At 52.9% G+C, this 16,332-nt stretch overlaps 2 protein-coding genes across 4 annotated transcripts in view; one reads left to right on the top strand and one right to left on the bottom strand.

Annotated features, from left to right (window-relative positions):
• The first annotated feature begins 108 nt into the window (after positions 1-108).
• Positions 109-7,942, top strand: LOC132024173 (caskin-2-like). Its single transcript, XM_059410150.1, has 6 exons — positions 109-501; positions 893-983; positions 1,491-1,599; positions 1,698-1,751; positions 2,096-2,356; positions 7,195-7,942. The coding sequence occupies exons 1-6, from the start codon at positions 109-111 to the stop codon at positions 7,637-7,639; spliced, it is 1,353 nt and encodes a 450-aa protein (XP_059266133.1). The 3' UTR covers positions 7,640-7,942.
• Positions 7,943-8,794: 852 nt separating this feature from the next.
• Positions 8,795-16,332, bottom strand: part of FAM120A (family with sequence similarity 120 member A) — a 97,903-nt gene continuing 90,365 nt past the window's right edge. For all 3 annotated transcript variants that reach the window (XM_059412047.1, XM_059412048.1, XM_059412049.1), the window contains one exon: positions 8,795-10,699. In XM_059412047.1, coding sequence (XP_059268030.1) covers positions 10,388-10,699 — 312 coding nt within the window. In that variant the 3' untranslated portion in view covers positions 8,795-10,387. The remainder of the gene's footprint in view (positions 10,700-16,332) is intronic.

Here is a 16,332-nt window from a genome sequence, read left to right as displayed (position 1 = left end):
ACAAAGCGGGGCGCGCGGAGCAGGGCCGCGCCGGGAGCCGCCCGCCGGCCCCGGGGCGCAGGGCGCGAGTGTGCGCGGGGCCGGGCCGCGCGCGGGACACAAAAGGGAATGGACGCGCGGGGGCGGCGGGCGGGGAGCCGCGGCCCCACCGAAGGGACCCCCGGCCGCCGAGCGGCCTCTACGTCAGCGCCCCGGGTGGCGCCGCCTCCGCCCGCCGGCCTGGGCCGCCGCTCCCGCCGAGGGAAGGCGGGCCGGGGACCGCGGGGAGAAGGCGGGCCGGGGGACCTGCCGGGGGAGAAGGCGGGCCGGGGGACCCCCGTGGGGAGAAGGAGGGCGGGGGGCACCTGTCGGGGAGGGCCAGGGGACCCCAATGGGGGAGAAGGCGGCCCGGGGGATCCCTCTCGGGGAATGTGGGCCAGGGAGGAGGGCAGGGGGTCCCCCGTGGGGGAGATGGGCTGGGACACCCCTCTGGAGGAAGAGGTAGTCTGCGGGACCTGTCAGGTGGGCAGAGGGATCCCTGGGGGGAGAACGTGGGCTGGGGGACCCGCAGGGGAGAGGGCAGGCCACCGGGACCTCTGCCAGGAGTAAGTGGGCCAGGGAGACCCCCTGTGGGGGAGGATGGATGAAGAACCAAGTCAGCACAAGGTGGTCCAGGGAACGGGGGAATGCATGGGAAGGGGGGCACCACGAAAGAAAGTGATCTGAGGACACAGGGGTAGGCAGGCCCCGGAGACCCCCGGGTGTGGGATGAGACCCTCAGGATGTCCTTCCCGTTCAGATGGCCAAGAAACAACTACTTGGCTCCAACTGTCTTCTTACCCAGCAGAGGGACAGGGGGCAGCTGGGGTTTTCTCTTGCTTTTCCTCCCTCCTCCTTTTTGGGCTGGGTACAGCCAGCCGTCCGGAACAGGATCCTTGACTCTCCTGACTCTCAGCCCCCAGAAGAGGACAGAACTCAGGGGAGCCAGGAGTGCGCTGGCACAGGTCAGCTCATAAAGACAGAGTGATTATGTGGAGTTGGAGCCCCGCCCCCATCCCTGGTCAGAGCCTCAGGCCTCCAGTCCATGTCAGGAATGTGGCCATAGGGCAGCCGGAGCTAGAGGGGTGGGCCGGAGGTGCTGCCACCTTGCTCTGAGCCCTGCAGCCTCAGCCGGGTGGTCAGGGTCTGGGGGGTGGGGGCCTCTGAGGGCTCCTTCCACCCACCTGTCCCCTGCCCCCTCCCAGCCCAGCCTGCATGCTCCTCTGGGGGTGCTGGAGCAGAGGGGCTCTGATGTGCAGTAGGGAGCCTGCCTGTGTTCCCGTGCTCTGCCCCCTCCTCCTGGGGGAGGCTGGCCACCCGAAGCCCAGAATTCCAGCCTGGACAGAAAGCCTGGTCCAGGCTGCCTAGCAGCAGCTGCCCTGACAGGCAGGAGCTCACCTGAGGCCTGCAGCCTCTCAAAGCTACCTTTCCCGCCTGCAGGCAGCTCCGTGGAGGTGCTCCCAGCTCTTGAGCCAAAACGCAGCCCAGCGTGGCCAGCCGCCCATCCCCAGCAGATGACCCTGGACCACAGCTCAGCAGTGCCAGCGACGGGGCCTTAGCTGGAAGGCTCCAGCATGAGGAGTAAGAGTGGAAAAGATATTGGGTGATGGGGAGGAGGGATCAGCCCCCAGCCCCCAGCCCCTGTGTAGCAGCTCAGTGCCTTCCTACCTGAATTGCAGCTGTCACCCTCCCCTCTGGAGTCCTCCTCCCCAGACCTGGGGCCGAAGGCTCTGGTAAGCACCATCCACCATTAACACCCTAGTGTGAGTTAGTGCAGATGAATGGTGCTAGGTCTGCAGGGGGGCCCAGGGCGCTGGCCTGGCGCTGGCCTGGCACTGCTGAGTGACGGCCGCCCCGCAGCAGTGCTGTGGGGCTCACTGCCCACCTCCACCCCCTCGTGGTCCAGCGAGGCCGGCCCTGTGCTGCAGCCCTCCAAACAAGGACAGCACCCCAGCATTTAGCTCACTAGGAGCTGGCTTAGTTCCTCACAGGCCCCAGCAGCAGTCCCCCGCACCCCCCCCCCCCCCGCCCCATGCTGTCTGGGAAGCACTCAGCATCAACCCTGCACGGCCGGCAGCCCCCTGCTCCACAGACAGGTACCCAGATGGGTGCCATTCTCCGGAACACGGAGGCGGAAGCCGCTCGGTCCCTCCCGAGGAGCTGGCCTGCTGGCGGGAGGGAGGAGCAGGCCGGGAGCTCAGACTTCCGGGGACCTGAGGCCATTCCACCTGCTCTGCCCTCCCCGTCTGCATGTGTCCACTGCACCTGGAAGTGTCCGCAGACATGCTTTCCTGTTACCCGAGGCTCTTCCGAGGCTGCGGGCCGACTACAGACTAAAGTAAGCATCCTGTGGGTCCCAAATTCTCCCTGTGGTCACCCTCCAGAAAACCCACCTTCTCCTCCTCCCTCTCCTTCATTTCCTTAGGTGTGCACTGAGCACCTGCTATGTGCTCTGTCGCAGCTCCTCTTGCTGTCAGGGGGATAGCGACACATGGCCCTCAGTGCCCTGGGGAGACCAGGCAGCAGGTGGGGGTGGGTGGGAAGGAACAAGGGCCCTTTAAAGCAACCTGGGCTCAGAGGCCATGCAGAGAGGGGCAGTGCACAGGGCCAGACTCTTGGACCCAGGAGGCAGGGGCCGGTGGCCTTAAGATGCCGGTGTCCCTTCTGGCTGGCCACCCACACTCCGCCCCTTCCATGCCGTCTGCCCTGGGCCTCAGTGCCCACCAAGTCCACGCCGTTCCTGGGGGCGCAGCCCATGTAAGCGTCAAGAGCTCCCCACCTGCCCGCGTGGCCGGGCCTGTGGCAGGTCCGAGCGGGGGACTCCCAGCAGCACACACCCCGCAGCCAGCCTCAAGGGCAGGACTGCTTTATTTGCCTTGTTTCGTTCTCCTTGCTGCCCAGTGGACACACAGCATGTTTCCGGTCACGCCAATTCCCTTCCTCTCCACAAAGTACCCTGAAGGCTAGCACAGACTTTTCTTTTAATGGCAGCAACATACACAAGATAACCTTTACCATTTTGCCCAACTCTGAGAGCACAGCTCTGTGGCATTAGGTACGTTCACGGTGTTGTGCAGCCATCATGGTGCACCTCTGCAATCCTGGCCCCAGTAGACACGAGCCCCCCATCGCCCGTCCCCCCGCTCCTGGTGCCCACCATTCTACTTCCTGTCTTCACGAGCTGGACTGTTCTAGGGACCTGCATGTCGGTGAACTGCGGAGTTGGACCCTCTGTGACTGGCTTACTTCACCTGGCACGGTGTCCTCCAGGTTTCAGCCGTGCTGTAACAGGTGTCAGGATTCCTTGCTTTGAAAGACTCAGTACTGTTCCATTCCGTGTATAACCCACGTCTGATTTGTCCATTCATTGCCGGAGGACTCTTGAGTTGTTCCCATCTTTCGGCTGTTGTGAGTAATGCTATGAATGTGGGTGTGCAAATATCTGTTCGTGTCCCTGCTTTTACTTCTGTGTGTATACGCAGAACTGGGATCGGTGAACCATGGGGTAGCTGTATTTCTAACATTTTGAGAACCCTCCACACTGTTTTCCAGGGTGGCTGCACGTTGGTTTGCTTTCCCACCAACGTGCACAAGGGTTCTAGTTTCGCCATATCCTCACCAACCTTGTTTTCTGGTTGTGTATGTGCGCATTCATTGTAGCTGTCCTAAGGTGGGGCTCACTGTGAGTTTTGTTGTTTTTTAAATTTTGAAGTAAAGATTTTTATTTTGATTCAATATAATGCTAGCTTTTGATGGCAAAAACTTGTTTTCAGTGCCACTCCCTGATCATTATGGGTTTGATTTACATTTTAAATGTTGGGCCATCTGTATGTTTTCTTTGGAGCAATGTCCATTTGAGGACTTCCCTCATTTTTTATTTGGGCTGGGTTTTTTTGTTGTTGTTGTTGACTTGTAGGTGGTCTTTATATATTCTGAATATTAACCCCTAATCAAAGAGACGATTTGTAAATGTTTCCTTGGCGTTCTAGCAGTTGTCTTTGCACTCTGTTGATCAGTTGTGTCCTTTGACGCACAAACATTTTTAATTTTGAGGAAATCCAGTTCAACTCTTTTTTTCTTCTTTTGTTGCCTGTGCATTTTGACGTCATATCCAAGAAGTCGTTACCAAATCTAGTGTCATGAAGATTTCACCCTGTGTTTTAGGTTTGGGCTTTTGATCCATTTTGAGTTAATTTTTGTATTTGGTGTTAGTAGGGCTCAGGGTCCTGCTTTCGCATGTGGACATGCAGTTTTCCCAGTGCCACGTGTTGAAAGCACAATTCTTTCCCCCATTAAATGGTCATGGCACCCTTGTCGAAACCATTTGACCAAGTGGGCAAGAGTTTATTTCTGGGCTTTTTATTTCTTTATTGGTCAGTATGTCTAGATTTATGCCACACTGAGTTGATTTCTATAGCTTTGTAGTAAATTTCAGAATCAGAAAGTGTGAGGCCTCCAACTCTGCTTTTTTCAGGATCATCTCAGTTCTTCTAGGCCCCTTACAACTATATATGAATTTGGTAATTGGCTTCTCCATTTCTGCAAAAAGGGCTAAGATCATTTCGACAGGATCGCGTTGAATGTGTAGGTCATTGCGGGTACTATTGCCATCTTAGCAATGTTAATATTCTGATCCATGAACACGGGAGGTGTTTCCACTTCTTTGTGTCTTGTTGCCTTCAGCAATGTTTCAGTTTTCAGCTCACGAGTCTTGTGTCCCCTCGCTAAAGTGAATTCCTAAGAATTTTTTTTTAAAGATTTTATTTATTTATTTGATAGAGAGAGATCACAGTAGACAGAGAGGCAGGCAGAGAGAGAGAGAGAGGGAAGCAGGCTCCCTGCCGAGCAGAGAGCCCGATGCGGGACTTGATCCCAGGACTCTGAAATCATGACCTGAGCCGAAGGCAGTGGCTTAACCCACTGAACCACCCAGGCGCCCCAAGAATTTTTTTTTTAAATGTTATTTTAAGTGGAATCATGTTGCTGATTTCCTTTTGGGATTGTTTTTTCCTAGTGTACTGAAACAAAACTTATTTCTGTGTGTTGATTTAGTATTCTGCAACTTTGCTGAATTTATTACTTTTAACAGTATTTTGTGGAATCTTTAGAGTTTTTAAGTCTTGTGATTGTACATAAAAGCATGCCATTGGTGAACAGATAACTTTACTTCTTTCTGTCTAATTTAGATGCTGTTTGTTTTTTATGCATGCCCAATTTCTCTGGCTAGAACTTCCAATACCGTGTTTTTCTCGTTTCTGATCTTGTTTTGTTTTGAACTTTTTCACTATTGAGTATGATGTTTGCTTTGGACTTTTTATATGTGGCCTTACTACGCTGAGAAAGTGTCTTTCTATTCCTTGTTATTTTTATCATGAAAGTGTGTTAAATTTTGTGAGGTGCTTTCTCTGCATCAGTTGAGATGAGTCTGTGGGTTTTCATTCTGTTAGGGCGGCATCTCACAAGGCTTGATCTTGAGACAGAACTATCCTTGCATTCCAGGAACTAATCCCACTCGGTCGTGGTGTACCATCTTTCTAACTCACAGGTGCATGCAGTTTCCCAGTATTTTGCTGAGAAAGTCACACCGGGGTCTTGAGGGTTCTTGTTTCCACAGTTCACTTTTCTTTTAGAGTCTTTGTCTGGCTCTGGTATCAGGGCAATGCTGGCTTCAACACTGCTCCCTCCTCCTCAACAATGGGGAAGAGTTTAAGGATTGGTATTCATTTTTCTCTAAATCCATGGTAGAATTCACCGGCGAAGCTTTTCTTTATTGGGAATCTTTTGATTATCGATTCAGTCATGGTAATAGCTGCAAGTCTGTGAGATGTCCTGTTTCTTCATAATTCAGGTTGTGTGTGTCAAGGAGTTTGCCCTTTCCACGTAGGCAGTCCAGCATGTCAGTGCGCAACCAGTGCAGGTCTTATGGCCGGGAACCAGGCAGACACATCCCACCGCTGAGGAGCTTGTGTGCCAGAACAGATGACAGACAAGAATGGTCTGGAGGGTGGGAGAAGTCAAGAAGGAGGTACTAGTCTGGGGTTGGATGTGTGCTCTCATAACACAGGAAGCCATCTGGTGAATGCCAAGAGAGTTCTAAGAGCAGGCCCTTGGGAGACCTGGGCCAAACTGATCTGCTCCAGAACCCAGTGAAATGAACAATGACCCATGGGCACTTTGGAAACCTTCTGGGGTTTCCTGATACTGTATGAGAGTGCCCTTCTTGCTGAGCCTCTCTAGGATGGCCCTGTGATGTTGGGAAGCAGTGAGCTTGATGATAAGAGGTTCTCAGCCCAGTGACTATCTAATTTCCCATCCAGAGGAGGGCTGTTCATAAAACACCAACACAGGGCAAACAGGCTACTCTGGGAGAGCCAGCCCCAGGTGATACTTACACAACCCACGCCTGGATCAGTCAGGTCTGAGGAGCTGGATCTGCACAAATGCCAGGGCTGGCTGCAGTGGGATGAGACCTGGGTCGGTCTGCTGCAGTACCACCAGCAGCTTGCTTTGTGAGCTAATGGGGCCTGCTGGGCACAATGGACCGAGGCCATCCTAGGTCATTTCCACCCAGCCCCCAGGTTGTGCCTCCTGGGGTCCGCGAGACATCACCTGCACAGTCCAGCGCACAGCACAGGGTGAAGCGCCTGGTGCAGGTCCATGGGGTCCCTGGCTCTGCTGGGGAAGCTGTGAGGAGAGGAGTAAGTAGAGGCCGAGTCCTCAGCAGCCAGAAGCCCCCCGTGGGGTGGGCAAAGCAACCTCTGCAAGGCTCACTCCACCAAGTGGGGAATAAGGAGCAAAGGGGAAAGGGCAGCAAATCAGGCATTGTCCAAAGAATTCACGGCAGAATAAGATGGCAGGAGGAGAGAGCCGGTCCTGAGGGGACCGCATCAGGAGAGAGCTGGCGTCCTCGTGCCCACCCACAGAGGGTGCTGAGAGGGATGTGTGCCCTGGCCTGGGTTTTTAGAATAAAAAAAGCCAGAATATTAAAAATCTGTTGGCTGGAGCGTGGACAGACTGAGGGCACATTAATGTACAAATGGAGAGGTCACCCTCACGGACAACTGAAGCAATGCAGGTGAAAACCAGAAACCCACCTTCCTGTCCCACTGGCCAAGAGCGGGGCTAGTCAGCACTGAGGACCAACACACCCTTCATTCCCCTTGGCTTTCCTTCCAGTGAGAGGCTAATCCGCCACGGGATGTGTGCGCCCACCTGGAGACTGCTCCCCATCTCCCAGGTGCCAGCAGCACCCAAGAACCCTGTGCAGTGGCTTCTCCCTGCACCTGTGGGTTCTCTGTCCACTGATGCCTGCCCTGGACCTGAGCCCAACCTTGCTCTGCAGACAACATTCGTCCCCAGCCCCAGCAGCCCTCCCTGCCACAGGCCCTTGCCCTGTGGGTTCCTTGTGTTCTTACGCGATGCAGCCTCACATACACACCCCTGGACTGCACCCTGGACCGAAAGTGCCATAAAGAGCTGGCCCCTGCCGCCCTCTAAGTCTGGTACTAAGTCCAAGTCTGAACACTGGTACAACCACTGTGTGGGGCCTGTGTCACAGCAGAACATAGTGGCGGGAAGACACTGCGGTGGTGCTGGCTGCAGTGCTGGGCCGTGGTGCTGATGGCGGTGGTGCTGGGCGCGGTGCCCCTACGCAGACCCCTCACTACAGCTGGAGTCCGCTGTAACGTACCCACAGACGCCTGTGGGCCGCGGAGAGGGACAGACGCAGGTGCGCCAGGAGGCGAGCGCCGCGAGTGACTTCGGTTCCTTTCTGTCTAGCCACAATAAACGTGTTACTTTTGAAACAAGCAAACATGATCAACAAAAGCTCTTTTTACAAAGAGAAACAAGTGTTTGAGCTGCCCCAGAGCAGCGGCTAGGCCGCAGAGGCTGTCCTCACCCACACCGGCGCCGGTGCCCGCCGCGGCGCTCGCCCCAGCCCGCCGCGGGGCGGGGACGGTGCGCGCGCAGCGCCCGCGCGAGTGGGGCGGGGCCTGCTCCGCCCCGGGCACAAGCCGGAAGCGCTCACGGCCCCGCCCCGCCCCGAGCACAGGCCGGAAGAACTCGCAGCCCCGCGCCGTCCGGAGCACAGGCCGGAAGTGCTCGCCGCCCCGCCCCGAGCACAGGCCGGAAGCGCCCACGGACCCGCCTCGAGCACAGGCCGGAAGTGCTCATGGCCCCGCCCTGCGCCGTCCAGACCATAGGCCGGAAGTGCTTGCGGCCCAGCCCTAAGTACAGGCCGGAAGCAGCTCAGGCCCCGCCCCGCCCCCGACCGGAAGCAGCTCAGGCCCCGCCCCCGCGCACAGGCCGGAAGGGAACAGGTCGCCCTTCCGCTAGTATACAGTGCTGTGGCCGGGGTTTCCCCAAGCGCTGGTTCGGGCTTGTCCTCAGCGCTGCCGGCTGAGCGACCCCGGAGAGGCCACAGCAGGGGATGGGCAGAGCCGCGGGGGAGCCCCGATGATGGCTGACGTGGGCAATAGTAGCAGCAGCAGCAGCTCTGAGTGCGCGGTCTTTGAGCCTGCGGTCGGACCATCGGCCCGCGTGTCTGTGGCCCGCGGGGCTCGGATCCCCACCCGCCCCGAATCCCGGGTGCTCGCGAGCCTGCGGTCTGAGGACCAGCCCGGTGTGTGTTGTCGGCTGGGCTCGGACCCCCACCCACCCCGCACCCTGGGCGCACCCCAGCCTAAGGCCTGACGACCAGCCCGGGTGTGTGTGTTGTCCGTGGGGCTCGGACACCCCACCCCGGCCGCCAGCTGAATCAGGAAGCCACGCTGCGTTTATACTAAAAGAATAAAGATTTTTATTAAGCATTGTAAGTTGCATTCAATAGCCTTCGGTACAGCACGCCACAACCCACCTACAATCAGTCAGACCCAACAGCAGTTCATTCTTGCACAATCCATGAGTTAGGGCAGAACTCCCTTCAACTTACAGTAAGATCCTACTCAGGTCTCGCGGGCAGGGATTGGGGAATTACATCTCATTTCTGATCACTAATGTGTGATGAAGAGCATCAGGAGAATTATATGAAAACGAATAAGAAGTGATTCTGATTTCAAAGTACATTGTTTGGAAACAGTAACAAAAACATCAAAATGATATAAGTATACCTGCTTCTACTAAATTCTTGATGGGAAAGTTCTCAAGAACAAGCAATTTGTTTCCTGCTACAGAAGGGGGGGTTGTTTTTTTTTTTTTTTTTTTTAAAGATCAAAGGGATTTTTTTTTGTTTTTCACAGAATTTCATATTTTGCTAATATGAAGGCATAAAACAGCAACAAAGAACAATAATGCATACAGCAGTGAATACACCAGGGTAATGTTGATATTTGAAACAGCTAGATAATTTTTGGGGAGTTTTTAGAATAAATGCAACAGAGGTCAATAATCACAAAATTTTAAGGTTAGAGCAAGATCAGTCAATGACTAAACAGAGTTAACATCTTTTATAGGACTATTACTGATTATTAGCATTTTGTTTTGCAAATGGGCACATACTGGTAAGAATGGAAGGACAATAACATGCATAATATTAACTACACACTTTAAAAATTATGAACCATGCAGAAGGTTAGCTCAAGTAGTAGCACTAATGGTCTACGTCCGATCAAAACCACATAGTTCATTGATCACAGATGCATGGTATTAAGTCACGAAAAGTTTCAGAACACATTGTGTTGATTTTGAAAGGTCATTTGCATCTTCTATGATTTCAACTTTATCTCCATTTAACTTGCTTGTAAAGTAAGTATGATGTACTGCATATTTAAAATCAGCAGAACGGCAATATTACTCTATAATTTTTTAGTTTTGATAGTTGCACTTTTTTTTTTAACACAAAAGAACCACATCAACAGTGATGAGATTTAAGTAAGAAAGAAAAACCGTGGTGTGCCTTATTTCTTTCATAATCATAAAATCAAAGCCTTAGACAAAGCTTTCTTGTGAACAGTAATGCAAAATCAAAGATAATGGCATACATATGGTGCCAAATGCTAAAAATGATATTTTAAGCTATATATACTTAAAGACTGCCAAAATTTGTTTTCTTTATAGTTCAAGAAACACAACTATAGGCTTTTGTCATAACCAGTTTAAACTTTGTGTGTACTTCATTTTAAGTGTGGGAGTCAAATGCTCTTCATTTTCTTTCTCTCTTTTTGTTTTATTGTAGCATTTTGACTACAACTGGTTAAAACTAAAAAATGTGTTGTTTAAATCTCTGATATCAAAGAGGGATCCGAATTTCCAAAGTCCTCATTTTTCTCTTACGGAAAGGAAAAAATGTACATAACTGTAGGCTCTCTTTCTCTCCAGATATTCCTGAATCCTACCCTTCCAGCATCCTTCACCCTCTATAAAAATAAGTTTACTCTTCTTTCTTTAAGACAGCAGTGTCCAGAGCGTCAGCCCTGCGGCAAGCACTGTCTGTACTTAGTGCATTTAAGTGAGGATTTGTATTGCACGTCTTAGAGTCATTGTTCAAGGCACTTTCCGAGTGGCTGGGGGCCCTGGCGTCGCCCGCGCTCCCGTTCATCTGGGGAGCAGGCTTCTCCTCAGCCACCGCTCCGTTTTCAGCCAGGGACCCATCTGAAGACACGGCGGACGACTTGGATTCCCCGGATCTTGACTTCAGTTCTTTAGCCACTTCCTCTGCTGAAGCAGCATAGGGAGGCTTGCCCTGGTCAAAATCAAGGACAACAAGCAAGAGAGCAGTGTTGATCAACAGTGGGAGAGGAGGAACGCCCACCGAGCCCAGACAGTGCGCGCTTCAGATCAGCGTGGCACACCCTGCAGGGGCGCGCTCGTCACGGAGTGTGCGCTCTGCTCTCGTGCGCTCTGTGGGCTGCGTGGTCCACACTCGCTCTACTCTGCCCTCCGTCCGCCCCAGTGCTCTCCACAGCCTGTCCGGAGGATCTGCTCCACACACCCATGTACTCTGGCCTGTACCTCACGACGGCCGCAGGCTCCCCATGTACACTCTAGTGGTGCACATTCCATACCCTACAGTCTGTACTGTCTACACTCTGTACTCTCTCAAGTCTGTGGCCTCTACAGTCCACACTCTAATACACTCTGTCTTGCTTTCTGCCTGACCTGCTGCTGGGAGATGCTTGTCTCGGCAGGTTCGTCCTGGGGCCCCTTCCCTCCACATCTCTGTAGGTAATATCCTGACCTGCAGGAGACCCCCACCCGAGGAGCTCTTCCCAATCCTTCTGGATAGTACCAGCTGCACCTTAACACCACCCCTATAAATCCAGCTGAAGTTTCAGACTACGATTCCCTCCCTGTTTACCAACTGACACGTCCGCCTGTCACAGTCTGGGGGAGGCCCGCTTCTACCGGGAAATGGAGGCAAACCTAAGTCCTCTCAAGGACAAGCCCACAAGAAGTGAGTCTAAGCCGATAATCGCCACAAAGGTTTGTGACTTGTCTCTTCTGAACGGGCCTCTCTGCTCCTCTTAACAGATTTAAAAGTAATTTTGGAAAAATATGTACTTTTAGAGTGATTCAGCTCATGTCCAGAAAGATAAGACCTCTCGGTCAGAGACAAGGAAGACAGCCGAGATCTTCCAGGTGCTTACATCTCAGACCGCGGGTTTCTCAGACTGGCACCATGACATTTTGGACCTGATCGTACTGTCATGGGCTGTCTTGTGTGCCGCAGAGTGGTGGGCATCGCCGGCCTCTGACCATTAGAAGCCAGAAGCACTTGCAAACCAAGCTGGGGGGGGGGGGCACATCCTCAGGGCCGAGAACCACTGTCAGAGGCAGACTCCTTGATGAAGAAAACCTTAATGGTCTTTGCCTTTGAACGGTCATTTTTCAGTGAAGAACAGGAGACCCAGAACCAGAAAGCCGCCTACAGAACTTCCAGCTCTGCATTCCTTCCCTTTCAACCCCAGATGGCAGTATGTCTGGTCTCCAGTCTTTCCCACTCTGAAAACTGTGTCTTCCTGGTTGAAAAGAAAGCCCACCCCACACACACACTCAGCCAAGCAGGGCTGGAGGTGCCCGTCGCCCTTGCCTCCACCAGTGCTTCCAGTGTTGGTTCCCCTCTGGGCTCAAATCCCATGGGTCTTCTCACTTTAGTAGTTCAGTCCCAGATTCAGAAATACGAATGTGTGCTTTTCCACAACTCAGTACCACTGTCATTTTGTTAGAACCTTGAGAAAAATTATACAAGAATGTAAGAAGGTGAAGCGGGGGGAAAGGTAACATCAAAGATTTCCAAGTACGTGCTTTCAAACCTCCAAGGGCTCACTCTCTGAGGGAAATGTCCACTTGCCACCAAACAAACACCTCCAGCAGTGTTGCTGGGGCTGGCGGAGGCATCACCCCACAGCAGGGGCCCCAGCAAGGGTCTGAGTGTTGGGGAAGCCACCCGAGTCCCTCTCTGGGGACCGTGGGGGCAGGAACAGAGGATGCTGGCGAGGGAACATGAAAGCGGACTGTACCTGTTCAGAAATAGACATCTGCTCTCTACACAGCCAATTCTTCCCATAAGCCTTGGCCACTACAAGCCCCTCCCACCCACGCCACCATGAAGAGTACCCCGAGCACAGGGCAGCACTTCCTCCCCTGCCTCACTGACACTCGACCCTTCCGGGCAGCAGCAACACCAACAAGAGAGATGAGCCAGAAACTCTCCGGAGGCCAGCTGCCCTTCAGTATCCGGGCCTCTCACGGGGCAAGAACACCGATGTCACCTAAAAACGAGCAACAGGAAGCACGAGGTAGAGCCACACAGAGCGCAATGTAAGAAGATCAGGGAAGGAACCACACCACTGTGGGCAGCCAAGGGCATGTCCCCAGAAGACCAGGACCTGTCCTCTGGCTCCAGCACAGAGCAGACCAAGAAAAGCCCGGAGGTGAGGTGGGAAACACGCAGAAGATCCAAAACAGAAGCAAAGGCTGTTCCAGAAACAGAGACCCAACTAGAGAGACACAGTAGCACATGGACATCGTCATACATGAAGATGGGGAAGAGAAAGAAAAGCTTAACATTGGAAAGAAGGGGCACCTAGGTGGCTCAGAGGGTTAGCCCTCTGCCTTCAGCTCGGGTCATGGTCTTGGGGTCCTGGGATCGAGCCCTGCATCGGGCTCTCTGCTCAGCAGGGAGCCTGCTTCCCCCTCTCTCTGCCTGCCTCTCTGCCTACTTGTGATCTGTCTGTCAAATAAATAAATAAAATGTTAAAAAAAAATTGGAAAGAAACAAAGACAGGAAAACACGGATCAAACCACACTGAGATACCCAGCCAGAAAGCTAACTTCAAAGACAGACAATAAGAGGAGCTGGCGAGGGCGCAGGGAAATCCACAGTCTCATGCACCACTGGTGGGAGGGGAAAACCGGGCAGCCACTGTGGAGTCTGGATGTTCCTCAAGGGCATGAATGTAGAACGACCAAGGGACCCAGGAATTCACTCCCAGAGGAATGAAATGTGTATCCGCACAAACACGTGAAGGCCAGGCCTGTAATGAATTATACTGCTGCATATCTGAAAGCTGCTAAGAGGGATCTCAAAAGTTCTCATCACAAGAAAATCCATTTTTGTAACTATCCGAGGTAATGCAGGCTACCTAGACTTACTGTGGTGACCACTGTGCAGTATACACAAGCATCAAATCGCACTCTATCCACCTGTGACTGATACAATGCTACACGCTGATTACATCTCAATAAAGCTGGGTAACAGCCTCCATGTCCATCAGCTGGTAAACAGATACACAAAATGTGCCCCGTCCCCACAGTGGAGCATCGGGAAGCGACAGAAGGGAGAGGCGAGCTGGTGCGCAACATAACACGCACACAGAGCAAGGCCAGAGCCATGGAAACCAGATTCGTGGCCGTCAGGGGCTGGGAAGAGGCTGCTCCTTTGAAAGGGGTTTCTTCTTGGGTGCTGAATGTTCTGGAATCAGCAATGCTGCTGCACAAGAGTAAGAACAGATTGCACTGTCCACCTGAAGCAGGTGAGTTCTGTCTCGAAAGACCTCAAAGGGAGTGGAGAACATGCCAAATGCTGACGACGGACCCAGGGCAAGCTCAGCAGGAGCACCAGAGATGAAACCAAGCAAGGAGAAACAACAGAAATGAAAAAACAGGAATCCAAGAAAACTTTCTGATGTAAGACATGATCTGAAACCACGTTTGGAAAAGAGCATGGTGTGTGCCGAGCACATCAACCCAGAACGACCAGCAACAGGGCTGCATCACTAAACCTTGGCAGAGAAACAAAAACAGTTTGGGCCTTTGCGCCAAAACCGCAAACGACTTCCCAGAGAAAGACGATTCTTTTATTGTCAGTCTTCAACACAAAGCTTTATGAAAGAAGAAAATGAGAGAACGTCCATGAGACACCTGAGTGGGAGGTAAGAACCACTGCTTTCGATTGTTAGGAAAGCAAAGTGCTTTCAAACGGCCCCTCATCTCCATGGGGTCCCCTCTGTGGTCTACTGAGGACAGCCTCAAGGGACAAGGCTGGCAGGCAGAGGACACACTTCCACAGAAGCTGGGCAAATGAGGCACAGGTGGGGTGGCAGGTCAAGGCTGTGTGCTGGGATGACCTAGTCGGTAACAGCCCTCAGAAATGTGCCAGCTGGGGGACTGAGCCACTGTGCACACAGCTGGGACAAAATCAGTGACACGTCCAAGGCCATCTAACTTATCAACCCTGCGTTCTTGGGGTGGAAGAAGAGACATACCGATACCAACAGTAAAGTTTAGGTCAAATTCCCAAGGTCTTAAATTTGAATCAGAAGAGTCCATACAAACCCTGGAGGTATTTTACTGAAGAAAAGCAACGGCATACACATGCGTGTGTCTGTTTTGCATGGTACACCGAGTGCACGGCAGCGTAGATGTGTGCGTGTCTGTGGGCATGATACATCTGAGTACACGTCCTTCCTCTAGCTCTGTTCATAGGAAAAGCACAGAAACAGTGACTTGGTGTGAGGAAAGACAGAGATCCACATGCAGACATAACATGAGAGACTCAACACAAGTCCTGTAAGCAAACACCCACGTTTAAATTAGAAACAGTGTGAGGCGTCTGGGTGGCTCAGTGGGTTAAAGCCTCTGCCTTCGGCTCGGGTCACGATCTCAGGGTCCTGGGATCGAGCCCCGCATTGCGCTCTCTGCTCGGCGGGAAGCCTGCTTCCTCCTCTCTCTGCCTGCCTCTCTGCCTACTTGTGATCTGTCAAATAAATAAAATCTTTAATGAATAAATAAATAAATAAATTAGAAACAGTGTGAATTCAGGAGGATTGTATCTCAAAAAAAAAACCCAACCAAACAATAAAAAGTAGGCATGTCACTTGTGTGTTTCTGCACAAACAAACAGGACTGCGTGTCCAGGTGAGTGCACACAGAGCACAAGGAACAGTGACCGAGCCATGGCATCAGGGTCCGTGGGCACCCAGACAGTGGTCGTGAAATGCCATTTCCTACTAAAGAGCCCAAGGAACTAAGAGAAATGTGGTGCTGGGCCAGGTGATGCCCTCAAAGGAAGCCACCACAGACCAGATGCCACACCAAAGGCCCATGGCCAAGGCAGGCAACGTGTCTGTCCTGCCAGGACTGTCATACTCAGGTACCAAACAGGAGGCAAGGGGAAGAAGCATCTCTTTATACAAATTCCCCAATAAACAATGAAAAGAGCAATGACGGAGTAAGAACATCTTCCTTTTGCAATTTCCAGTGAATAAATGGATCCAGTCAGTGGCGCATCAGTACATTAGGTCCTAACACGCAGACACGTGTGCCCCTGACAGAAGCGCACGGGTCCACCTCGGTCTTGTCACAGGGACAGAGACCCACGACTGGCAGGGCACTCAGACCCACTACTAGGATGCCAGAAGAGGAGGTCGGGTCATGGGGAGCCAGCCCCTCAGAATACACCTGGCCAGACGCAGAGTCTGTGGGCGACACACTGCATCGTCCCTCCTTCAAAAAGTGAAGGAAACAGGCAGGGAGGGAGCGAAGCCGGTGGATTCAGCACACTATGGAGACAAGGAAGAGGCTATGCCACACAGCTGTCTTGTATGGGGCCCTGTAAAGGCCCCATAACCAGTAGGGCTGAAGTCCCCATGAGGGCTCTCTGCACAGGACAGGCTCTGGGTTGGAGCACAGCAAGGCTGGGTTCCCCTCCCTCTCATAAACCTGTCGAGGCTGAGTGCTTTCCGCTCAGAAGGGCGTCTCTGAAGACAGGAAGGTTGGGGTGGACCTGGGAGGGCCAAAGTGAGCAGAGCACACTCCCCACCCTGGGGGACGCTGCACTGCAGATGGGCTGCCTGGACCCTGCTTCTAGGGAGG

The sequence above is a fragment of the Mustela nigripes genome, chromosome 9 (genome assembly GCF_022355385.1).
Source record: "Mustela nigripes isolate SB6536 chromosome 9, MUSNIG.SB6536, whole genome shotgun sequence".
NCBI classification, from domain to species: domain Eukaryota; kingdom Metazoa; phylum Chordata; class Mammalia; order Carnivora; family Mustelidae; genus Mustela; species Mustela nigripes.
The sequence above is the reverse complement of the archived record's forward strand: the minus strand, read 5'-3'. Positions and strand labels throughout refer to the sequence as shown.